The 26,372-nt window shown below is 39.2% G+C and overlaps 2 protein-coding genes across 5 annotated transcripts in view; both read left to right on the top strand.

Moving 5' to 3' along the window:
- Nucleotides 1–13,306, top strand: part of LOC135348353 (midasin-like) — a 41,050-nt gene extending 27,744 nt beyond the window's left edge. For 2 of the 3 annotated variants that reach the window (XM_064546531.1, XM_064546529.1), the window contains exons 84-112: nt 51–126; nt 180–347; nt 398–486; nt 539–631; nt 687–874; nt 928–989; nt 1,050–1,103; nt 1,156–1,308; nt 1,366–1,500; nt 1,553–1,703; nt 1,757–1,857; nt 1,910–1,982; nt 2,039–2,181; nt 2,237–2,300; nt 2,353–2,420; nt 2,467–2,602; nt 2,661–2,698; nt 2,747–2,881; nt 2,934–3,107; nt 3,159–3,314; nt 3,372–3,431; nt 4,162–4,283; nt 4,331–4,505; nt 4,622–4,695; nt 4,744–4,858; nt 4,921–5,055; nt 12,022–12,099; nt 12,158–12,202; nt 13,081–13,306. In XM_064546531.1, coding sequence (XP_064402601.1) covers nt 51–126; nt 180–347; nt 398–486; nt 539–631; nt 687–874; nt 928–989; nt 1,050–1,103; nt 1,156–1,308; nt 1,366–1,500; nt 1,553–1,703; nt 1,757–1,857; nt 1,910–1,982; nt 2,039–2,181; nt 2,237–2,300; nt 2,353–2,420; nt 2,467–2,602; nt 2,661–2,698; nt 2,747–2,881; nt 2,934–3,107; nt 3,159–3,314; nt 3,372–3,431; nt 4,162–4,283; nt 4,331–4,505; nt 4,622–4,695; nt 4,744–4,858; nt 4,921–5,055; nt 12,022–12,099; nt 12,158–12,202; nt 13,081–13,215 — 3,196 coding nt within the window. In that variant the 3' untranslated portion in view covers nt 13,216–13,306. The remainder of the gene's footprint in view (nt 1–50; nt 127–179; nt 348–397; nt 487–538; nt 632–686; nt 875–927; nt 990–1,049; nt 1,104–1,155; nt 1,309–1,365; nt 1,501–1,552; nt 1,704–1,756; nt 1,858–1,909; nt 1,983–2,038; nt 2,182–2,236; nt 2,301–2,352; nt 2,421–2,466; nt 2,603–2,660; nt 2,699–2,746; nt 2,882–2,933; nt 3,108–3,158; nt 3,315–3,371; nt 3,432–4,161; nt 4,284–4,330; nt 4,506–4,621; nt 4,696–4,743; nt 4,859–4,920; nt 5,056–12,021; nt 12,100–12,157; nt 12,203–13,080) is intronic. The other variant, XM_064546530.1, reaches the window with a different exon arrangement.
- Nucleotides 13,307–19,763: 6,457 nt separating this feature from the next.
- Nucleotides 19,764–26,372, top strand: part of LOC135348336 (methionine synthase-like) — a 42,161-nt gene continuing 35,552 nt past the window's right edge. The window contains exons 1-10 of one of the 2 annotated variants that reach the window (XM_064546518.1): nt 19,764–19,930; nt 21,536–21,646; nt 21,706–21,797; nt 23,661–23,750; nt 23,809–23,878; nt 25,387–25,479; nt 25,530–25,636; nt 25,712–25,771; nt 25,841–25,935; nt 26,229–26,329. In XM_064546518.1, coding sequence (XP_064402588.1) covers nt 19,864–19,930; nt 21,536–21,646; nt 21,706–21,797; nt 23,661–23,750; nt 23,809–23,878; nt 25,387–25,479; nt 25,530–25,636; nt 25,712–25,771; nt 25,841–25,935; nt 26,229–26,329 — 886 coding nt within the window. In that variant the 5' untranslated portion in view covers nt 19,764–19,863. The remainder of the gene's footprint in view (nt 19,931–21,535; nt 21,647–21,705; nt 21,798–23,660; nt 23,751–23,808; nt 23,879–25,386; nt 25,480–25,529; nt 25,637–25,711; nt 25,772–25,840; nt 25,936–26,228; nt 26,330–26,372) is intronic. The other variant, XM_064546519.1, reaches the window with a different exon arrangement.

The following is a 26,372-nucleotide window of genomic DNA, read 5'->3' as shown; positions in this document are numbered from 1 at the left end:
ATCCTGTATACAGATTAAGAGGCACATAATTATTGATGGTTTACATGTAGAAACGCTGTAGCTGTTGTCCAGTCTATGTGTTCTGGCAAAACAAGTGCCTCATTTTGTGATTATCAAGACTGGACGGTATAAATTTGTCCTCATCTTGTTTTAAACTTAACCCCCTTTTGTTTCCACAGAAGTGTTTGTGTGACATGCTTGAGCTGTGTCTGTACCTGATACAATGTGTCGATTACCTATCAAACACAGCTCCCTCTGAACTGGATGCCACACTTACACCACTTTCTCTTTCGTCTCTCAATCTTAATATTCAATCTAGGGCTGATTTGTTCGTCAATGATCTAAAGGTGAGACGCTTACACTATTGTTAATTGTAATGTCAACTATTTTCTGCTAGTCCGTTGGGGGTGATATTCAGGAGGCGTATGATGATGCTGTTAAGCGGGAGCTTTATTTATCATCTTGTCATGTGAATGTAGTTTCCAAGTAAGTATAGTATATTAATAATAATTATTATAAATGTATAAATTGGTTACAGGGGTGATATTAAAGCCCTTCAGAATGGTTTCTCCTACCTAAAGAAGTTTTCAGATATTTTGTCGGCTATTCAAGCTAAAGCTTCAACCATTAGGTGGTGCAAGTTATGATTGTAGGGTTCAAATTAATCAATGGAATGATTGTTGCAGGTCGCCTATTTTCTTCTTTCTTGAGACGTATGAGAAGTTTTTTGACAGTAAATGGACTCTGTTTACTGAGTGGATGTCTTCTGTACATGAGAGTAAATTTAACCAAGAAAGCAGTGAAAATCATAATGTGTTCAAGGTGATCCTGGTTACTTTCCAGAAACTCTCGTCTTCTATAGACCATGAAGAAGGTGCGTTTTCTTTTTAGCATATTTAATTACAAAAGGCATGTCTCTTTCAACAGCCACACTAAAATCTGTAACAACGAAAAGCATAGCAGGTGTTGAGGGCCTTAACATAACTCAGGTAATAATTATTAATGATTATAATAATTATGCTATAGTTATAATTTCTATAAAATTTTAGGTTAAGTCTGAAGTGTCGAACTTTCTTCTAGCCTATTCTACTGAGAGTACAAAGGTTTGATGAGGTTGTTTTGTTAAGTTTAGTCACTATTGATTTATGTGCATAGCTATCTACTGGTCAAATGGAAATTCTGTGCTCCGCGCTTAATTGCTACCTGCAATTGTGTCAAGATTGCCTTATTCGATCGATTAGTATTCAAGCATCAGTGTGTAAGCTATCGAGCATTCTGTTCAATCTCTTTGCTACACTCGGCTCTAAGGTTTGTTGTTACATGATCATCTTCACAGTAAAATACAACATAATTATTTGGCTTCAGGGGTTTTGCAAACCTGTTCAAGAGACAGATGTTAACTTTTCCAACAAAACTGACTCCATTGATATCGAAGCTGGTGGTTTTGCTGACGGAACTGGAGAGAAGAACGTTTCGTCAGAGACAGAAAAAGATAACATGGTTTGTGGCAAGCATGCACAACTTTGTGCATGTAATTATTAAATGTATCCAGGAGCCAGGGAAGTCGGAGGACAATCTCGAAAACAGTACCAAACGAGCCCAGGAGGATGAGGATGCCATCAGTGTCAATGACGATATTTTGAATGATGAACTAAAAAATATCAGTGACAAAGAGGAAGAGACGGATGACAATGATGATGATGGTCTGTTGAGTTTTAGTATGTGTGCTGTCTATAGCATCAAATTAATCAATTAGATGTCGAAGAGCTGGGTAACACAATGGGAGAGCTTGATCCAGAAGACTCTCCAGACGACCTTAACAAAGACATGTGGGCTCCAGAATCTGATAATCTTGAGGTTGGTGCTTTAATTTAGTTGGACTAGTTAAAATGGTTTGTGTATGCACTAGGAATTGGCATATCAGCCTGATGCAAAAGGTGGCACTGAAAATAATGAAGAGACTTCCATTGTGGCCAAACAAGGTACGATTTGTGCTTTTCAGAGTTTTGTTACATCAGCTCTGTCGTATTTAATTCAGATATGGTAGATGAAGCTACATCAGAACTAACTGACCCATATGATGATAGTCTTCAAGTCGAAACAGAATCTGATCACACTGCTTTGCCTGAAGAACTTGATAACTTAGAAGATGATATGGATGACCTAGACAGTGGGGATATGGTATAGATATTTTAGATACACTTTAGTGATAATGTTTTGTGCCATGTCATTTCAGGACGGAATTCAACACTCAATCTCTGATGGTGAAAGTAGTGAGACTGAGAACAGAAAGGAGAACGGTGAGTAATGAAACTTAACAGTCAGGATTTCCACAAGTTTTGCTCTGATCAGCAGAAGACATGCTCTCTGATGGAGAAGATGGTGGCAATAGTGTTGAAGATTCTACCATTCTGTCAATTGTGAGCAGTGATTTTTTGTGTACTTTATGATACGTGTTTTCTACAGCCAACAAGTTCTACTTTCGCTTCATCAGGACAAGCACTTGATAATGAACCAGCCAAAGACTCATCTAGTACACAGGAAAATGAAGCTAATACATTATGTGTAGGAAATTTTTCAGTGTCTACTTCTCAGTCGAAAGGTTTGCTAGGTAGTGCATTGAAGTGTCACTTCCATCAAATATTTTTTCTTGATCGTAGATTTGCCTGAAGTAGGTGCTGTTAAGGATTCTCATCAGGTATAATGCACCATCACTATACACAATGTCGTTTTATTTATCTTGTAGAATGATCATGGAACTCGCCGTCGAAGAGCTCCTACAGATCAAGGTCGTGTATTAGATGACGATCTAGAGGCCACTGCCAAGAGGGCAAGGCTAGTTAACCAGGAAGATAGCGTTGCTGATGTATCAAATCCTGAGGTATGCTAGTGTACACTTGTATAGTGTTATTGCCATCATCTTGCACTTGCAGGATACTCTATTGTATCGACATACAAACGAGGCTGAGAGTGTAATTGCTGACAGTATCGTTTGGGATTGGTCAGCAAGTCGTGGCGGGCAGTCTTCTTATCCTAATACAGAGGATGTGATGGAGGAGAACACTGACTGTGACTTGATGGAATGCACTGAAGCAACTGACACAACTGTAAGATGTACTGTTGTGTGCTAATTAAAATAATTTCATTGTTTCTCCCAGGGATGTGTTAGTAGAAATTCTCAGGCCACTTTCGAAAAGGAAAACAAGTTAGAAGTAATCAATGAGCATGTTAGTGATGACAAACAGCCCAAGTATCCTTCATCAGAAAGCTTTTTTTCGAAGCTTAAAAAGAAGTACCAATCTGAACAAGAACATGTAAGTTAGCCTTTATTGTTCACTTTACATGCATCTCTCTCTATTGAAATGTTATAGATTGCTGTCATCAGGGAGGATATGGTATCAGCAGTGACCAGCATTCAGTCGGAGGATATGGTATGTTGTACCATTGATTATGCCTCGGTGCGCATGCGCAAGCGAGGTATACGGTTGTGTGTCTGTGTGTGTAGACAATTCGTAGATTTGCAAAATAATGCTTTGTTCTCGAGTTATCTACTTGGAATGCCATTGCAGCCTTTCCAGAAGAGTGCATGCGTAGCAAAACTTGTTCACCAAGTGTTGCTACTCTACTTAGTAGTTAGCTCTGCACTAGAGCGCTAGCTATTGGTAGCGGCAGGAGTGAGAAGAGAGCTGCTCTGCTGATGCAGCCATTAATTTTCGACTTGAACTTTAGGCATCGATCCTTTTTAACAACAATCGTGGTCGATCATTACCTACCTTTGAGTTTCCCTGTGATTGATTCTGCCTGCATATGCATTTGATGCAAAAATGTTCATCATGATATACCGTATAGCGCGAAATTTTCGAGGGGCTTAATTTTCGCGGATTTCTTGGGTTAGAATTCTACACGAAAATAAGTCCACGAAAATTGTTAAATTACCTGCTATAACGTGCAAAGATTTAAGGCGTGGCTTCCGGTTAGCAGTCATTCCGCGAACATTGTGCAACGAAATGTCTTTTAGAGGCCAATCCACGAAATATAAGTGCCTCGAAAATTTCGCGCTATACTGTGTATAAAAGCTATTAGTAGCTTTATGTTATTGGCACGATCAGGACCCGCGGTGCTTTCATTCCTGGCATTGTGATTATAATTATCATTGCTTAGGACTCTATACGAACTTCTATCACTTTGTGGAGACAGTACTCTTCGTTCACTCATAACCTTGCTCAAACTCTGTATGAGGAGTTGTCGTTAATACTAACACCCACCTCAGCTTCACAACTCAGGTACAGTAAGTTGTTCATCGTTATACTTATTGATTTACATGCTACAGGGGAGATTATCGTTCTGGAAAGCGACTAAACATGAGAAGAATAATTCCGTTCATAGCTAGCAATTATCAAAATGATAGAATTTGGTTACGACGGACAAAATTGGTTGATCGTCGCTACCAAGTGATGGTTACAGTAGACGATTCTTCTAGTATGCAAGAGAACAACTGTCGTCAGGTCAGTGTTGTTAATATACAGTTGCGCATTATAATGAGAGAATTTTGTGACTTGACCATAAGAATTCTCTGAAACCTTTGAGATGCACAGCTCACATCCCTTACTCAAATTTGTAGATGGCATACGAGTCACTTGCTGTCATTATATCAGCCGTCACTCGTTTAACAAATGGTCAGATAGGAGTGTGCAGGTCAGTCCATAGCATAATTATGTTTTGGCTAATTAGTATTCACTACAGATTTGGCTTGAATTCTGAAATGCTACATTCTATGGAGCAAACATTTACTGATGAAGATGGTGGAAATCTGTTACATCATTTAACTTTCAAACAAAAGGGCACATCTTTTAAAGAGGCAAGATAATATCCATGGACAACGGTATAGACCACATTATTTTCCCCTATCTGTGTATGCAGATGCTTCGAACAGTGAAATCGGTATTTGTTCAGTATGCTCAACAGCCTTCCACACTGGTCTTGCAATCAATAGTTTTCAGCCGCTTACTCATCATTTTATCAGATGGGAGAGGAGTATTCAGTGATGGAGGAGTGGTAAGCGGCACTCCATTAAGGTTACGGTACCCCATTTGCTCATGAAGTATTCATGAGTTAGATTTAGTTTTCTTGGGCGACTAGAGTAAGCAGCTCAAACATCGTAGTCGTTCCATGGCTCAAATAGACAATTTTATCGGTGCGCATGCGCAAGCGTGTGTGTAGACTGCTACAGCTGCTTAAAGATAAATCAAGTGCAAGTAAGAGTTTCTATAGGCTTCTAGTCATGTTTACTTGGGTTTTTATTCGTGGATTTGCAAAATAATGCTTTGTTCTACTTGACTTTGAATGCCATTGCAGCCTTTTCAGAAGAGCACGTAGCCAAACTTGTTTACCGAGTGTTGCTACTCTGCTTAGTAGTTAGCTCTTCACTAAAACGCTAGCTATTGGTAGCTGCAAGAGTGAGAAGAGAGCTGCAAGGCTCAGCTGATGCAGCCATTAATTTTAGACTTGAACTTTTGGCATCGATCGTTTTTAACAACAATCATGGTCGATCATTACCCACTCTGAATTTGCATGCAGCAAAAGTATAAAAGCTATTAGTAGCTTTATGTTATGTAGCTTTGGCATCTCCACCGAGGTTCATTACAGTCAAATTTGTTGTTTTTAAGGTTGTAGAAAGCTCACAGGTGGCCGTTATTCTTGACTCTGTGCACTTATGTTCTTATGCCTCAGTGTGCATGCGCAAGCGAGTACGGTAGTGTGTGTGTGTGTGCGTGCATGCGTGGGGTTGTGTGTGCGCGTGCGCGTCTGTCTGTCTGTCTGTGTGTCTGCATGTGTACACTCCTACAGCTGCTCAAGATCAATGAAGTTCAAGTAAGAGTTCTGTAGCTGGGCAGACAGACCCCAGGGACGGACAATGCAATAATAATTATTGGCTGAAATAGCGGGTGCATAGCTGCATTTCAGAAAATAGCTGCGTCTAAAAGAACTAACCCTACCTTGAAATCTAACCACTAATTTTTCTCGGTTCTGCCTCAAGGATAATGAACCATTTTAGGCTAGCTCTCTTTTAATTTTGCTCTCCATGTAAGTGTAATCTGCCAAACTACACCCCAAACGTCATATCCGGCCGTAATAAATGTGGGTCATTCCATATCAATTCAACGAAATTTAAAACGTGACGTCTTCAGAATTGCACGAAACTTGGTACATGTGTGAGGAATGGTATGATAACATCTCAGAAAAAATGTTGGGTTTGTAAACAATATTGCTTCTGAGATTAAGTTAATTAAAAAATGCAGAATTTCCCGACTTTTAGAAACTGGCTGCTGTTAGTTAAACTGTAACTTTCTAACCATTAACATTCTATCATCTTGTTGCCTAAAAAATTCCGCATCATTTGGCATGTTGTATGGCTTCACTTGATAAAGTTTGAGTATTCCATCTAATTAGTGTTCTTTGAAGTCTGGCTTCTCAAAAAACGCTGTTTTTTTTTAGTATCATGTTCCTTATACAATTCTCTTAAAGTGTGACAAGTTTGATTCTGGGATTCCAATGGGATCATGAGATATGTTGTGGGATGTAGTGTGATTTGGGAAATATTTGTGGTTTTAGAGAATAAACAGTCCCTTTCTGCCTTCCCAATTGTTACTGTGCACTTTTCCTTAGTAAGTAAGCTGTGTGTGAGGCCCTTTGTTGTGGCAATATTGCAATCAGCAATAAAATTATTGTAGGTTTAAGTTGATGAGCGACATTACCTACGTTCAAGCTAACAATTGTACATTTTAGTTGTAGCAATGGTGATTTCATAAAAGTTGAGCAGTATAAAACATTAGCACTAACATTTAACAAGCCTAGCCCAAATGTTTGGTCAGTATTTCTGATGCAGCTCCTTTTTGGATAAATTCGACTTGTTCTGATTTGATGATCAAAAAAATAAAATCATGTAGGCAACGTATAAAATTATCTATTTCTGAGGCTGGGATACTTGAATAAGCTGCATTATGGCCCGTGAGGGTAAAGAAATTGTACACACACTAGTGATCGAGTTGTGTGGTTTTACTTGGAAAACACCCTAGCTAACCACTCATTTTTTTGTGCAAACCAATCACAAAATATTCTCTGGTGGCATTTCAGTGTCCATCTTCTGACTGCAGTACTATACTGTATCAGTAGCTAGAGATGGTTCAAATAATTTATAATGTGTGTAGTTTGCATGTGTCTGGAATCGTTTTAGAAAACAAGAAATTATTATTCAAGATGATTCTGCTCTCTCTCTCATAGTCCTCTGTAGTGCAGTACTCAAATGGCTGATATGCTTGTCGCCGCTCAATCAAATAGCTGGCGTGGTGTCAGTATTATTTTGCTGCTCGTATGGTCGCTGTAAACTTGTTTTAGCTATCAGTCATTTTACAGTTCCTCGGCTGAAAATGTCACTCGGCCGAAAGTTCGAATTCTTCCTTGTGATAACATAAGTTCAGGAAAGTTAGCACACATGTTTTAGGTACATTACACAACAAAGAAGGACTGTTTATTCTCTGAAACCACAAATATTGCCTAAATCACACTACATCCCACAACATATCTCATGATCCCATTGGAATCCCAAAACCAAACTTGTCACACTTCAAGAGAATGGTATGAGGAACATGATACACAAAAAATTACAGCTGCTTTTCGAGAAGTCAGAGTTCGAAGGATACTAATAAATTAAGTATTAAGTGAAGCCGTACAACATACCAAATGATGCGGAATTTCTTAGGCAACAACATGATATACATTCTTAGTCTTGAATGTTAATGGTTAGAAAGTTACAGTTTAACTAACAGCAGCCAGTTTCTAAAAGTGGAGAATTTCTGTATTTTTTAATTAACTCAATCTCAGAAGCCATAATATTGTTTACAAACCCAACATTTTTTCTGATATGTTACCATACCATTCCTCACACATGTACCAAGTTTCGTGGAATTCTGAAGACGTCACGTTTTAAATTTCGTTGAATTGATATGGAATGACCCATGTATTAGAAATCTACTTTGAGGCAGCCAGTACTCGCCAGTATATACGCAATATATAGCGAGTGGCCGCATTTCAGGGCGAGTTTTGTGCTGTAAACATCAGGCTAGCAATCTGTGCGAAACCAAATGGATGGTATAATTATATCGAGATGGCCTCACGTAATTCAGAGAGCCGGAATAGCGAGAGTATAATATTATTGTAAGAACACAAAGCAAGTGTGTGTGTCCTGTTGCTGTCACTTGATGATTCTAAGAGGTTTTATGGATTTTAAACTTTTACATCATACATGACACCAATATTTAATGTGCCTCAACCTTCAGTCATTATTATGCCTTGGTGCGCATGCTCAAGCGAGGTATATGGTAGTGTGTGTGTGTGTCAGTAACAGTCAGCTGCTCAATGGTCAATGAAGTGCAAACTTAGGCTTCCAGTTACGCTTTTATTTTATTTTTAATTTGTAGATTTCCAAAATAATGCTTTGTTCGTACCTAGTTTGCTTACTTGGAATGTCACTGCATCCTTTTAAAATAGTGCATAGCCCGTAGATCGATTATTGCTACTCTATTATTTTAGTTAGCTCTGCACTAGAATGCTAGCTTTTGGTAGCGGAAGAGTGATAAAAGAGCTGCAACGCTGCACTAGCTGTTTCAGATCATGAGATCAGCAGCCATTAATAATTATGGACTTGAGCTTTTGGCAACCATCATGGGTCGATCGTTTCTCACTCTTGGCATTCCCTGCATGCAAAATGTTGTGTGTAATAATTTTATTGTAGTACACGATTATCCAAATTCTCGATTTTCCAGAGGAAAGGTTCAACCAAGTTCATAGCAAATGCTTACTCATGCATAGATAGCTTGTTACCTTGTTTTGCCACTGATGCATTATGTTTAAGACTAGAGCCCGATCTGGACATGCACTGTTGCTGATTTTGCATGCAGAGGCTGTAATTATACTCGAATTATTGATTGGTTGTGCCTCATTTAGAGTATCCAAATATTTAAGCCATACAGATGTTCGGATAATCGAGGCTCAACTGTAGCTAGTAGTTTCAGTTGTAGCGTCTCCATGCACCAAGGCATCACACCCGGCCTGGTGCTTTCATGCTTTCATTACAACCAGGTTGTAATTAGGCATAGCGTTAGCAATAACTTTGAGCGAAGCTAGCTATAATCAGGTTCAATCGAGATCAACCGTGGTGTGGTTGGTCGATTAGGGTTCAACCTTGCTCCAGCTGCTTATTATGCCAATTTTAAGGCTACGAAAACGATTTGTTTTAATATGCGATCAATTTACTTCCTCTGATTCAATGAAGACTGTACAGGCCTCGAATGAATTAATCGTTTAACGATATGGATAGCCTCTTGCATTAGATCACATGTTAGCCATAAATACGGCAATCCGATTGGTTAAAGGCAGTGTTCTATCAAACTTAGAAAATAATGTACTTACTTAGCCTCGATCCCAGGCCGAGTTTTATAACGATTAAGTGAACAACCAGGCCTGGTACTAGTTGCCTGCGCATGCGTCAAATTGTTATTGTGTTTGTGGTCGGTAAAAATATTTAGTAAACCAATACACACGTTAGCAGAGCAGCTACATGTATACAAAGCTAGTTCAAGAACTTTAATTAAGTTTACATCAAAAGACAAATGCACCAGACTAAAACTTGTTACGGAACAGAACCATTAAGACACTAAACAGTTATACCAACAGTTATCTACAGTGATGTCTAGCACACATAAACAGTACAGGTACAGTTCTATTATACAAGTCCATTATGATAAAGGTATAGTATAGTTTCAACAACAACAACAACACTCCTCGTATAATTCTGAGTCCTGCCATGTTTCGAAGTTTCTCAATTTGATCTCGATTGAGTCCCTTTGTCAACATATCTGCCACCATTTCTTCGTTCTCAAGACCAGCAAGTGCTTTTCTTCAGGACGATTCCTGTCTCTAGTGGAACAGCTGGTACAGGTTCTATATACCTCCTCCGTTGATTCAGGAGTAAAATCTGTGTCATAAAATAATTCAAGTTCTACAAAATGTCTCCTGTTCTCGACTTTGACTACTTGCTGTTCTATTACTTACTGTTCGGCTCGTTTTTTCTCGTTAAAGACGACATCTCAACTGTGGAACACTTTTCCCCGTTTGATATCATACAATCAATATCCATCCTTTGACATATCCCAGAAAATAGCACTTCCTTGACTTTGAGTCTAGTTTCTATCTATCACAACCAAATACACGCAAATGTTTAACTTGGGGCTTTGTGTTGGGTTATTCCTGGTAGAGCTCTTGTTAGACTGCGGTTACGCAGATAGTTGTGTGGTAACTTGGAATCTGCTAACATGGTGTGAATTTACCTAAACCGAGTTTGAGAGCTACTTGAGATCAGACATGAGAAGACTGTACCGAAAACCCCTGAACAAAACGGAGGGAAGAAGCTCGGTGATCAAAAATCATGGGCTAACAAGTTGGAGTTGAGACGCAGGATAGAGTTTCAACTAGAGTTCTGTTCTGTCTTTCGGCAACTCCGTTTTGCAACCGGTTACCCCAGCAAGTACAACGAGGGCTCCATGGACAATACTACCAAAGCAAGACGAACTAGATTGGACTGAGTAAGGGTAATTTAAACCTTATCTTAGTGTTAATTTTGTCCTACTCACAGGACTGTATATCTGCATTGCTTCTTGTAGCTCAAAGGCTGCAAAATTTACCTGAGTTACGAATAGGGGTTACGAATAGGGGCCTAGAATCATGCGGAGAGGTCCAGCAGCTAGCTAAATCTTCTTGAGAAGTAATTTGAGCCTTCAATCGTGAAGTTGCCCTGGGTTCCTGGGTCACTATAATCGTGCTGCAGCACAACCGACAACTCACCTTGTGAAGCAGCTTCCTATGTGCATCTTTTGTATACTCACTCTGTGAATTATCTAGTGTGTTGTTGGATTTACACTAAGAGCTAGGAGCCCTGTTGGGAAAGCTGGTTCTTGTGCAGAGAAGTATAGACATTCTATAATACGTTTACATATTAAATTTCTCGTATTAAACAGGTTATAGTGATCCCTCTGTTCAAGCTGATCGATGATCAAGTCCTCTAGCTCACACCCTTTACTTGATTACCGTAAGATATATCAATGGTGGATATAGATCTTGCCAAACAAAAATGACTTACACAAAATATCTGACCTATAAAAGCTTTACAAAGTTTTATGGCCACTCAACTTGTTGTTCTGTCTCCAGAGTAATGTTTTTTAAGCTTCAGGGATGATAAAAGCTTCAGCTAACTTAAGGAGCAATTCCAATAATGATAAACGGGATACTGACTGCTAGTACACGATAGTACGCTAATATAAATGTCACGGAAATAAACGAGAATAATTATACTTTCGGCAGAATCTGACGAACGACTACTGACGCATACGCAGACAACAGCCTATAGTTGTTTGCCCAACCGTTATAAAAGCGAAACTCGGCCTGTGATCGAGGCTAGTACTTCTTATGTAGCAGGGATTAGCCTTCAAATCTGATCGGCTAAACACTCGTATGCATGGTTGCTATGATCTAGACACTGTTTTAATCATGTAGAAACTTCCTAAACAGTGTCTTAACTATTATTTCGTTGGTATCACGCATAATTTTTAGCACTACAGTATAATTATTATCAATAGCAAGAGTATAATTATGATAGAGAGTGTATCGAACGTAGGCATACTGTGTATCAGATGTATGCGGAGAGTAGAAAGTAGATTACATTACCCACTCTTGGATTGGTCAGTGCGCAAATTCCAAGCTTGTGACAGATACAGGAAGTCTCGCTATACTCTCCGAATACATCTGATGTACATGCAGTATGCCTATGTTCAATACTCTCTTCTCTATTATATACTCTAGTGAATCTTCATGAGCAAACTGTTTTTCGCAACCATGATAGTTTAATATTGCACACAATTATTGAAACAACCATTTTTTGTGTATAATTAATTGTATTATGTCGCCTAGGTAATTGACATGGCCTTGCGGCGACTGACAGAATGTGGTATCTTTACAGTTTTTATTATTTTGGACACACAAGCTCAGGTAAATAGTGGAAATGGAAGATTAAGTTTTACACATAAGTTCTTGTCCATTTGCACAGGATTCAATATCAGACATCAAAGTTCCAATGTTCTCGTCTGAGAAGGTGATAAATAAATAAAATAGCTGTGCAAAAGCTAGTTAGTTGAGCCATAGATTGAAAAGGAAGGGGATTGGAAACGACCAGGCCTCTCTGTGTAAATGGTTGAAACACTCCGCGTTATGATTTCGCGATCGCGATTATTTTTGTTTTGACCGTATTCTGGTTGTATTTCAACTGTTTCTAGCTCTCCTATCCACTAGCGATCACTCAGAGGCTGGGAGGTTACTCTAGAGAAGTAAGTTTACACCACTGACAAGCTCTAACTTGTCTAAGTCCGCTGTCTTTACTCTGTTTTTAGTTTTTGTTGAGTATAGCTCGAATTACTCCATGTCAACTTTTCTCTTTCCCTGCTGCGAAGCCTAAACAGCAAAAGACATTGCTTGACTTGGTTATTATGTATCTAAGTGCTATATAGAATGGTTTCATGCTATGGATAAGCTTTACTGTTCATAAACGTTTGCAGTATAGTCCTTCAAACTGCTTTAGTATACTTTTAGACACACCACAGGCCTTGACCTCTCACGACTTCATAGTAAGGGCTATTCCTTCTTTTATAGCATTTATTTGCTTAGTGATAGTGGTTGCGTTGCTTAGTCGACCTTTTAGAGCTATATTCTCTAGAATATTCAACATTAAAAGTGATCAATTTCACCATTTCTATGTACAGCACATTGTATGGCAGCCAAGACAGGTAATGGGCATGCTGACTATAAAATAATCCCTTTGTAGTTTTAGCCACGCCCTATAACGCGGAGTGTTTCACGCAAAAATGTTCGTTTCCAATCCCCTTCCTTTTCAATCTATGGTTGAGCTAAGCAATGTGAGATGCCCATATTAGCAGTAATTATTTTGTACGACTAGCTAGTATATATATTTTGCAGGGTCCTGTCATTGCTTCGTACCTGGAGGTATTTCCTTTTCCATTCTACATCATACTTCGAGACTTACAAAAGATGCCACATGTACTTGGACAAGCGTTAAGACAATGGCTAGAGATGTTGACAAGCTCATCATAATTATTTATTATGTTTAACCAGCGTCATACAATAAATTATACATGTGGACATAATTATATTAATGTGTTATTCGCCTTGAGTAGGCACGGTAGTCATGCTGATTCACTAAGATTGGATCTTACATGTGACAGGTTCTGTGGGATAGGGATTTCGGAGATATGAATGTGTGTTGGCTTATAATTATAGAAATCAGCTGCAGAAGGTTCAACTCACACGCCTCGGTTGCGCATGCGCAGATAGGTGTACGGTAGTGTGTAGCAATAGATAGAAGCGCTTCAGGTTATATTTATTCATGAGCCTTGACTAGAATTAGGCCCTGGCAAATTATGCTCTTTTTTCTGCTATTATGCATGCTTTTGAGCAACTGCCCCAAATTCAGCGTATTATCAATTATGTATATATGGTACATGTCCATTTTGGTAAAGATTATTACACTAAGTTTTGCATAATGATGTTCTCATGGCAAAAATGGCTGAAGGTACATGAATAATTATATAAGGGGGTGTATGGCGCGCCATGTGTTTCAATAAATAACAATGTCTGCATGTACATAGGCGTGTCCTGGTGTGAATATACCCAAATAGCATGCACGTGCAATGATCGCCTTATGTAGTGATCATGTCTGCACATGCAACCATTAGTCTCTGCGTGTGCAGTGATCATGTCTGCACATGCAACCATTAGTCTGTGCACATGCAGTGATCATGTCTGCACATGCAACCATTAATCTCTGCACATGCAGTGATCATGTCTGCACATGCAACCATTAATCTCTGCACATGCAGTGATCATGTCTGCACATGCAACCATTAGTCTCTGCGTGTGCAGTGATCATGTCTGCACATGCAACCATTAGTCTGTGCACATGCAGTGATCATGTCTCCTTGTCAAAGGTTTCTTTCAAAGATTTCACAATGACAGAGGGCATGTGATTTAAGCTGTTAGCCCTAAGACTTCGTCTGGAACTCTTATAGTCAAGAAGGAAGCTTATCTCCGTTGAAGGATGATCACTGCACACGCAGAGACTAATGGTTGCATGTGCAGACATGATCACTGCATAAGGCGATCATTGCACATGCATGCTATCTCGGTATATTCACACCAGGACTCGCCTATGTACATGCAGACATTGTTATTGAAACACACGGCGCGCCATATAGGGGTGCTTCTTGGTATAACTATTCCTTGCATTACATCATACTATTACACTGTATATTACATCATAAGCCTGTATATACATTATGTAATGTAGATAAGGTAGGTAAGGCACTGGTAATGTAGGTAAGGTAGGTAACACTGGTAATGTAGGTAACACGGGTAATGTAGGTAATGTAGGTAACACTGGTAATGTAGGTAACACGGGTAATGTAGGTAACACTGGTAATGTAGGTAACACGGGTAATGTAGGTAATGTAGGTAACACTGGTAATGTAGGTAATGTAGGTAACACGGGTAAGGTAACACTGGTAATGTAGGTAACACGGGTAATGTAACACTGGTAATTTAGGTAATATAGGTAATTTAGGTAATGTAGGTAATGTAGGTAACACGGGTAATGTAGGTAACACAGGTAATGTAGGTAACACGGGTAATGTAGGTAACACAGGTAACACAGGTAATGTAGGTAATGCAGGTAACACTGGTAATGTAGGTAACATAGATATGAACCTTTTTTGTGTGAAGGCACTGACCTTAAAAAAGAAGCAAAACTCTTCTTAAACCGCTCCACTTTTCAAGGCCAATTGGGAGATACGATGCTAACATGTCTATCCAATGTATTAGGAATACCAATTATTGTATTCTCCTCCATGGCATATCACACACTCTTCTGTGTCACCCCTGAGGTGCAACTTGTATCAATCCCATTAATGGTTGCATTTAATCAGTACGGTCAAGGCCATTTTGATGGTGTGATTCCACTGCCACTACGTATACAACTAAGTAATGCCGAGAATATGATTTCCTGTACTTGTGGTAAGAATGACAAATCTGGAGGATCTCATTGCAGTGAAATCAAGTACAAATGCACAACCAAAATATCATGCCCATGCTTAAAAGCAGGCGAGGGATGCCATGCAAAATGTGTTTGCAAAAGTTGTAGCAACAGTATTGCTAAGAGACCCTAAAAAACAATAGTAAAATGCAACAGGCACAAGCACCAGTGGCAGAAACATGAAATCACCAAAAGTATTGCTTTTGCTGAAAAGAAGCAAGAAATAGTTATGACTGGACCCCCTACAAAGCTGGAGTGCTTCCTTTTAGAAGCAATCTTATCTTACTGCTCTGAAAATGAACTAGAATCTAGTAGTGACATTATATCATCCATCTATAATACCCACTTTTGACTGCATCTGATCAAGGCCTGAAACTTAGCCCAAAATCATCAAGTGATATTGCAAAGTACCTGTTGCACCGACGCAAATCACTAGCTACTTTCACACAACTGTGTACAATGCAATTGAAATGCACACTGCAAGAGGCACATCATGACGACATCAGTACAGACAGTGGAGATGATACAGATGACGATGATGATGAACCGCGTAAGAAAACGGCGAGGCGACAGTAGAAAATTAAACACTTACAGCTACCCATATACTATTTAATCACTATTCTTCATTGTTATTTGTGTCGTTTCAGGTTGTGTTCATCAATATTCACTGCATGCATATTTTAACTTTACCGTACCATGATATGCACACCGCTACAACCTAAATCCTATCAGTATTACATCTATATACCTATACATTACCTGCATTACCTACATTACCTGCATTACCTGTATTACCTACATTACCTGTATTACCTACATTACCTGTGTTACCTACATTACCCGTGTTACTAGTGTTACCTACATTACCTACATTACCCGTGTTACTAGTGTTACCTACATTACCCGTGTTACCTGCATTACCAGTGTTACCTACATTACCTACATTACCTGTGTTACCTATACATTACCCGTGTTACCTACATTACCCGTGTTACCTATACATTACCTGTGTTACCTATACATTACCCGTGTTACCTACATTACCTGTATTACCTACATTACCTGTGCTACCAACATTACCCGTGTTACCTACATTACCCGTGTTAACTACATTACCTGTGTTACCTACATTACCTACACTACCAGTGTTACCTATACATTACCCGTGTTACCTACATTACCCGTGTTACCTACATTACCAGTGTTACCTACATTACCCGTGTTACTAGTGTTACCTACATTACCTACATTACCCGTGTTACTAGTGTTACCTACATTACCCGTGTTACCTGCATTACCAGTGTTACCTACATTACCTACATTACCTGTGTTACCTACATTACCCGTGTTACCTACATTACCCGTGTTACCTACATTACCTACATCACCTACATAACTAGTGTTACCTACATTACCTGTGTTACCTACATTACCCGTGTTACCTACATTACCTACATTACCAGTGTTACCTATACATTACCCGTGTTACCTACATTACCAGTGTTACCTACATTACCCGTGTTACCTACATTACCAGTGTTACCTACATTACCAGTGTTACCTACATTACCCGTGTTACCTACATTACCAACATTACCTGTGTTACCTACATTACCCGCGTTACCTACATTACCCGTGTTACCTACATTACCTGTGTTACCTACATTACCAACATTACCTGTGTTACCTACATTACCCGCGTTACCTACATTACCCGTGTTACCTACATTACCTACATTACGTACATAACTAGTGTTACCTACATTACCTGTGTTACCTACATTACCCGTGTTACCCACATTATCCGTGTTACCTACATTACCCGTGTTACCTACATTACCAGTGTTACCTGCATTACCGGTGTTACCTACATTACCTACATTACCAGTGTTACCTACATTACCTGCATTACCCGTGTTACCTGCATTACCTACATTACCGGTGTTACCTACATTACCCGTGTTACCTGCATTACCAGTGTTACCTACATTACCAGTGTTACCTACATTACCTATGCTACCTACATTACCAGTGTTACCTGCATTACCTACATTACCAGTGTTACCTGCATTACCTACATTGCCGGTGTTACCTACATTACCAGTGTTACCTACATTACTAGTGTTACCTACATTACCTATGCTACCTACATTACCAGTGTTACCTGCATTACCTACATTACCTACATTACCAGTGTTACCTACATTACCTACATTACCAGTGTTACCTACATTACCTACATTACCAGTGTTACCTACATTACCTACATTACCTACATTACCAGTGTTACCTACATTACCTACATTACTAGTGTTACCTACATTACCTACATTACCTACATTACCAGTGTTACCTACATTACCTACATTACTAGTGTTACCTACATTACCTGCATTACCTACATTACCAGTGCTACCTACATGTACCTATACACTGTGCATTACTATGATTATGATGTAATACACAGTGTAATAGTATGATGTAATGCAAGGAATAGTTATACCAAGAAGCACCCTATTAAGGTGGATCAACTTCAAGATATATTAATTATGGCTTGCATGTGTCGTTGTGTGTAGCCTCGATCCATATATAGTTGTTCGCCTAACCGTTATAATTATAAGCGAAAACTCGGCCTGGGATCGAGGCTATGTTGTGTACTGTGTTTATGTCTACGTCTTAATTTTAATTTTGTGTAATAATCAGATTTGAATAATTTTTTATGAAGCAAATTTTCAAGAAGTCTAGAATAGGGTGAAAAAAAGCATGATTTATCAGGGCCTAGACTACTCGTGTCTATTAGGCGTATAATTAATTTTGCCATGACTGTCTTGAACACATTGCATGCCAGTGGCGTAGCCAGGATTTTGGGAAGGGCAGGGCTCAAATCCATTGAGCAGGGCCAGAGCAGGCGCTGAATAGCTTGGAATTTTACCTAAAAAAAGGTCATCACTTTTCATCAGCAGTAAGCATGCGCAGTAGATGACCCTGCCCACATTTCCATTGAATGACATCATTCTAGTAATTAGTAATTACGTGTACAGTGCAACAACCAAAGAGTAGATTTTTTTTTATATTATTTTTTTTCACATTTTGTGGCATATCTTCTGAAGTAAAAGTGATATGATCTATTTGAGTGCAGGTACTGAAAGTTCAATTATTGGCGCTTCCATTGGACCACCACCTGTTACATCATATCACATCATCACTATGAAATGGCTGTCTGAAGATGTGTACCTCCGAAAATATGTTAGGAATAGAAGTAGCTTATTTGTTTGAGTTAAGATCTGAAATTTATTGTGTATGTACCTGAGTATATTGCTCATCTTTTGAGCTTCAACGGAAGTCTGGGCTGCTAGTAAGTTCTGAGAAATACTGAATTTTGTTGTTTTTTGGTGGCAAATATGTTAGGAATACAACTTTCGATTTTATGCTAGTTAAGGTCTGATTTTTGAGGAGCATGTACTACAATAGCATAGAATTCATCTGTACTAACTTACAGGAGCTAGACAAGTCTCATCTTTGCTAGAGCAGCCCTTCTTGTCAAAAATGGTGATTTTGCTCCGTTTTGCTACTTTTGCTGACGTATGCAATGATATTCATTGATTTGTGACATCACAAATCATCTTGTTGTTATTTGCTACATCCAAAGGTCATGTGATGTCTACCTGCAACACAGTTGGTGTTGGTCATTCTGTGTCACAGGGGCGTGGTAATTGAGCTTATTACGTAGCCAAATTGCCCCAAAAGTCATAAAAAGCACTGTTTTTGACAAGATGGGCCGCTCTAGCAAAGAAGAGGCTAGCCTAACTCCTGTAAGTTAGTGCAGATGAAAAGTACACTATTGTAGTACATGCTGCTCAAAAATCAGACCTTAACTAATATAAAATCGAAAGTTGTATTCCTAACGTATTTGCCACCAAAAAACAACAAAATGCAGTATTTCTCAGAACTTACTAGTAGCCCAGACTTCCGTTGAAGCTCAAAAGATGAGCAATATACTCAGGTACATGCACAACAAATTTCAGATCTTAACTCAAACAAATAAGCTACTTCTATTCCTAACATATTTTCGGAAGTACACATCTTCAGACAGCCATTTTATACTGATGATGTCATGTGATGTAACAGGTGGTGGTCCAATGGAAGCGCCAATAGTTGAACTTTCAGTACCTGCACTCAAATAGATCATATCACTTTTACTTTAGAAGATATGCCACAAAATGTAAAAAATGTGTACCAAAAAAAAAATCTACTCTCTTTGGTTGTTGCACTGTACAGTGCAGTGCAGAATAGATTGACAGATCAAGGTGATTCAAGCTGGTCGTTGGAGTTGATGAAACACAAAAGGGGGGGAGCTCTAGCCCCGTCAGCCCCCCTCTGCCTACGCCACTGCATGCAGAACCATTTTGTTACTTTGTATGTTTTAAGGGCTAGGTATAGTACATTTATAATTATTTGATAATTATAGTCTACTTTCATCCTGCTACAGAGGGGGCCTACCATTTTACCACCATTCAATAATTAATTTTGCGCATGCGCAAGCTGTCGGTAGCAGGCCTTATAATTAATTCTCTTCTGTCCAGTGAAGACGTACGTACGTAGAGATATATACGCTTTTGTCTTCTTCAGCTCAGAGCTAGCTAGCTCTGGACAACATGAGTGCAGTTCATCAAGGACAGTGTGATTCATTTCTGTTTCATGCCACAGCTCCTAGGGTTGAAGGTGAGTCACAAGAATCATACTAGATCTAGTACTATATACTCAGGCACTACGATTTACCGGAAAAGTGACCCTAATGAGTCAACCTGAAATTTTTTGACGTTAGAAACAAACGCTGTGTAGACAACATTATCCTTTTGTGTCAGTGGAAGTCAAGTGTAGCCACAGTAGCCTTGATTCCAGGCTATTGGTATTTTTGAGCATCCTACCGTACTTATCAGTTCGATTTAAGGCGACACTTTTAAATAATTACGAAGCCAGAGGTCGTTTCTTTTGGAGGTTGAAAAATTATGTTGACGTCCTGGTGTCGTATATTTAGAGGGTCGCATCTAATTGGAGATTACTCTACTACCGTAAGGCCTCGATTTAAGGAGACCCTCCAAATATGTGACACCCAGGAGCTTCAGCAATTTTCTGACCTCTAAAAGTAGCAACAGCTACGTTGACAATTATTTTTTAATGTCGCGTTCTAAATAGAGGTAAATGTAGCCACTCCCTAGCCTCGATTGTAGCCCACTGGAAAATCAGTGTTTTTAAGCGGCCTGAAATCGAGGCAAGTAGACTCTGTAAAGTTACCTCCAATTAGATTTGATCCTCTAAATATGCGACACCAGGACTTCAATATAATTTTTCAACCTCCAAAAGAAGCGATCTCTGACTTCAAAAGTGTCGCTTTAAATCGAGGTATTACGATATCCTCGATTATAGGCCGCTTTACATTGTTTCTTGCGGCCTGGAATCGAGGCTATGGTTTGACTTCTAAAGCTGACTGTGTGTGTGTCTGTTCCAGCTGCAACTGCTCAACGGTTGCAATGCGATGAAAACTAACAGCTTCTATAGGCTTCAAGCCACGTTCTCTTGGATTTTGATTAGTGCATTTGCGAACTACAGCTTCTTTCTCGAGTTATGGCTAGTTTGACTTACAGTAAAGGCTGTTGCAGTCTCTTCAGAATCTTTTTAATATAGCATCTGCGCATAAACTTTCTATTCAACTTATGAGTTAGCCTTGCACTAAAGCGCTAGCTGTTTGTTAGCTACAAGAGTCAGAAAAGTGCTGAGTCAGAAAAGAGCTGCAAAGCTGCATGCACGTACACTGTACTTACTGCTCGACCTCTCGTTATTTTAGAGACATCTCACCCTACCTTGATCCCACCCCTTTTTCAATTATTCATTAACAGGAAATGCAATACCGTATAGCGCGAAATTTCGAGGGGCTTAATTTTTGCGGATTTCGTGTGTTAGCAATCCTACACGAAAGTTAAGTCCACGAAAATTGTTCTTTAATTAGAACTATCTGCTATAAGGCAGGCAGTCACTCCGCGAACATTGTGCAACGAAATGCTTTTAGAGGCCATTCCACGAAATGTAAGTGCCTCGAAAATTTCGTGCTATTATATACGGTTATAATAATAGAGCTTTCTATCCTCTGGCTTCTATCCTTGAAGATCGATTCGTCAGGCCATCAGATAGACTACTGTTTCCATTAATCTCCTGTTCTGCATGTATGTAATGACTGTGTAGTTCAGTGATAACATTATACAAATTACTTCTTTGCTATAATTATAAACTCTAATCAGCGAAAGCAAAACATTATTTATGTCTTTATAGGAGATATAGGAAATGCTCTAGCAGCTCAACTTACTGATAGAATCATGATCCTGGATGGTGGGATGGGAACAATGATACAGAATCAAGATCTTGATGAATTGGATTTTGGAGGTACATTTGTATACCTTTATGATGTGTGGAAATATATGATTTGCTGTATTTTTATTAAGGGTCTGAGTTCTTGTCACACCCAAAGAGCCTAAAGGGCAATAATGACATTTTGAACCTAACTCAACCAGACATTGTATACAACATCCACAAGGTATAATAATCGTGTTCTCTTTGCTGGTTACAATCATGCCTACATGTACTTATATAGGCATAGTACGTCAAGTTTTTAAGCCGTCGTTCAAAGCTTATATCCACTAGTTGGGCGGAGTCCAACCCTCTGCGAATGCATATTATACTTACAAAAATGTGAAGTGCGCTACATGTGTGCTGCGCATAAACGCTTTATAAACGTTGCACACATGCACATTAGTTATGCGCATATCCAGTGTTAGTTAGGTACCTTGACATTTGGCCACATGCGCAAAACAAGTGCAGGATAAGAGCGAACAGTAATATGCAATACGTGTGCTATAATTATGTGCGTGATATGTACACAGACTGCATCCATGCTGCATGTATGATTTGCACACAGTCTGCTTGTATGTGGCTTCGTTCATTGCACTCCTAGGCATGCATGCCACATGTGCCATCTATCCTGCTACCATAGGGTACACAGTGCTATTTTGGATATTTTCTAGTACACATGCCACTTGTATGTACCATACGATCCAAACCTTCCAGTACCGTACTCTACCGAGATTACGCCCACCCTAATTGCATGCTACAAAGCAGCTACAGGTAGGATGGGGTTAATTTCGAAAACAGTAGTTTTGTCTCGAAATTTAAGCCCACTCATTAAGAAACTATTCTTCTCAGTCTGAGTCTGAGGCCTGCCAGCTCTTGAAATACAATGAATACATCAACATACAACAATGGTAATGCATGGGTAAAGTAGCTAGGTATAAAGATCGAGTCAAGATTCTGCATCAGAAGGTCATGGAAGGTTGTTCCTTGTCACTGTCAGAGTCTTACAGAGATTCAGAGAAGATTGTCCTTGTCTCTTATACTTGCAAATAGGATCTAGCTATATCTAGCTATATTCAGAGCTAACCAGCGTACACAATAAACTGCTAAACCTTTTATTGACAGCATGCTCACTGACAAATGCATCACTTCCTGGTGGACATATTCTCGAGGCAAATTAGCCTATGCAGGAAGTTTCACTCAAAAGTGGGGGTGGGCGTAATTTCAAAACAAAATTGTGCTTTATAATGGCCAGGTATACAGTTACTATGTAATTATAGGACACAAAATACTTGGGCTAAACACAACTAGCAAAAACATGTAACCTACCAATATCTAGCACTAGTGTTTTTGGCTTTCACTGCTTTTTTGTCTTTTAGTATACAGCCAAATTTTAGAATTTTCAAACAGTAGAAGCAGCTGCACAAACTGCTATAGTTACATGTAATGTACACGTGTGCCCGATGTGAGCAAATTGCATATATACATCTGTATGTATGCTGCACTCGTGCAATTCAATTCAAGAATTTAGCTATAATTATGTGCCTGTTGCGAGCAAAATGCATACATGCATACTTATGTATGTGGCATGTGTATAATTCAATTCTAAATTTTGGCTACGTGTGCCTGATGTAAGCAATCTGCATATTATGCATAAAAATTGTATGTTGCATACGTGCAGTTAAAGCGCAACAGCTTACACTCTTAGTGCACTCATCCTGCATTTAAGCGTGCTCTATGTATGTGCTGCACTTAAGCAACATGTGTGTAGAACATGTGCTGCGCTTAATCAGTTTTGTAAGTATAATTTGAATTCCACCCTTTACAGGGTGTCCATACAGGATTTTGAAGTAGAGGGGGGAAATAAGAAAAGTAACTAGCTAAAAAAAAGGCCAACTGTTATTTCAATACCCTGTTAGTATGTACAATTTCCAGCTATGGGGACACTCAGTGATACAACTAGTACATAAATGCAAATTTTAGGGGGGGGTATCCCCCCTTTACCCCCCCCCTGCTTTACTGTACATGTACATAGTAAAGTTGTCTTTAGGACTATCTGCTAGCTGGAGCTGACTTTGTTGAGACCAATACCTTCAATGGCACTGCTGTCTCTCAGTCTGATTATGGCACTGAACACTTGGTAACGGCCTGAAACTCATGACTACTCACGTTTACCTTTCTCAATTACTTGTTTGCAGGTCTCAAGAATCAATCAACAAGCAGCCAAGTTAGCCAAACAAGCATGCTTAGAGGTTGAGAAAAGTACAGGTGATTTACTGTTGTGCAGATCCACAAGCTCTAAACGTTGAACGCGAACAACTAGCTAGAATTGTTCGATTTACCACACCCCTAAAAACGTCACGGTTAACATTTACTAGGAGATTACTAGTAAATTTACAATACTTTATCACGTGCAGGTCATGTTACTTTGTGCACAGTGTTTGTGTAGAAGTATCAGTAGTTCGACACTCTTCTCTTCTTATGCACTCTTGATAGCAGTGAATAGAACGCAGTGGTGTTTTTATTGCATGCACAACCCGTGCAAGAGGGTGAACTAAGCATGTAAAAGGTCCTGCAAGAAATATAATTAGAAAAGTGCGAATGGTGTAATAACAAGTGAGATAATAAGCTTGAGTAATAAAATATAGTTGTGTCCCTGGTGTTCCTCGACAGCCTGGACGCTCAGGTGTGACCTGGCACCTCTAACTGCCATGATAATGGATATTGGCATTGTACCCATCCTATCATTGACACACGTGCTCTACTATCTTTGCATGAGAGTCCCTGGAGAATGTGATTGAGATTCGTCAAGGCTGAAGCCGTATTATCTAGTAGCTAGCTGAAACTGTCAGCATTTGCTGTAGCTATATTGATTTTTGGAGAAGCAAGGCTCAGATTTAAGGCTGAAAGACTATAGGATATTTGTACTATGTGCATGTGGCAATGTTGCGGTTAATGAAGCACATGACTTGATTCCACTGTGAGACGAAACGTGGCTATAATAATAATAGTAGTTCTGATTTTTCACGTGTGACTAGCAAGACTAAGTGATGCTCTAATCTGTTTCAACTGGCACAATGCTTTTGGGACTCATATGGTCCTCATAATTACCAACTTTTATTTATTGTGCATGAAAGGTAGGGGCAGGGCCAGACGAAGAGAAATTTTGAGAAAAGGCGATCTGGTTGGAGCTATAGCTTCCTGTTTATCGGAAGATCAAGCGTATTTTTAGATACTTACCGTCTACTCTTAGCTTTTACTCGCCCGTATGAAGTTTTACAACAAATATCTCTTCGTCTGGCCCCTCTGGAAGGTACTTAGCTACATATAGATACCAATAAAGCTTGCTGAAAGTCTTACTGCTCTTATAAATTGACGCAAAAAAAGTCTATATACTTGCGTTTTGATGCCCACTTTTCTCATTCATGCATCTTCATAATCAACACAAAACAATAGCAATAGAGTTGATAATCATACAATATAAGTACAGCAGACTTCTTTGAACTTGCAAACTTTTGCTTTTTCTCTTTAGAGAAAAAGCTGACAGAATTAAAGTCATGAATATTCACGAGTGATCACAATACCCTAACCTTAAGTTCTTTCTATGTAAATAATAATTATGTAAAATGTAAATACGGGCATTTTTTAAAACTTTTGACACATTGGCCATAATTATGAATACTTGAATTGTAGCCTCCTTTGCCAGCAAAATGAATCAAGCAAATACGTACAGTATTTAGCCTATTAATTTTTTGTTACGTTCTTTTTAACTACAGGCATTCCCCGATATGTAATTGGGTCAATTGGTCCCACTAATCGAACACTCTCTCTCTCACCTTCTGTGGAACGACCAGATTATCGAAATATCAGTAATTTACAATTTGCTTGATAGTTTTGTAGGTCCTCTTTCCCATTACAGCCTTTGACGAGCTAGCTGATGCCTACTTGGAGCAAGCAAAGGGACTATTGGACGGAGGTGTAGATATATTGATGGTGGAGACGATCTTTGACACAGCTAATGCACGGGTGTGTTTGTATGCAAATTACATGTTTCTGTGTTGAATGTTTATTATCTGGTCCTCCATTACTCTGGCTCTGCAGGCTGCTTTGTATGGCATTGACCAACTTTTTGCGTCAGGTTATCGTAAAGTGCCAATTTTCGTAAGTTCTTTTTAAAATCTGATACCCTGTTCTGATTAGTATTCTGTATAATTATGGCTAAAACTCCAGGTGTCTGGTACCATTGTGGATAAGAGTGGACGCACTTTGTCTGGCCAAACTACTGAAGCTTTCGTAATTAGTGTCACCCATGCCCATCCAATGTGGTAATTGAGTAGTTGCTTTGTAATAACAAGGGCGTATGAGAGAAGAGGGTATGCAACTCACTTTTAGTCCAACGTGCGAGCAAAAAACTTTGTTCGATCTATTTATAGCCTGCAATTTACACAAAATCAATAATCTATTTTTAGATATTACTGTAAATTCCACCGCCCACTTACAGTTTTTGCTCGCAAGCTGTTGCATGCCCTCTTCTCTCATACGCCCTTGGTAATAAGTGGTTGTTGATAATAATTGTGATATCTTTCCACTGATAAGAATATTGATTCTATTGCTACAGCCTTGGACTAAACTGCGCCCTTGGTGCAAGAGAAATGAGGCCTTTTCTTGCAGCAGTGAGCAGGAATACTGAAGCTTACACTTTCTGCTACCCTAATGCTGGTGCATATAATCCTGGAAGTGTTATGTTTTATGATGTCATGTA

This window comes from Halichondria panicea, chromosome 15, assembly GCF_963675165.1.
Source record: "Halichondria panicea chromosome 15, odHalPani1.1, whole genome shotgun sequence".
Classification (NCBI taxonomy): domain Eukaryota; kingdom Metazoa; phylum Porifera; class Demospongiae; order Suberitida; family Halichondriidae; genus Halichondria; species Halichondria panicea.
The sequence above is the reverse complement of the archived record's forward strand: the minus strand, read 5'-3'. Positions and strand labels throughout refer to the sequence as shown.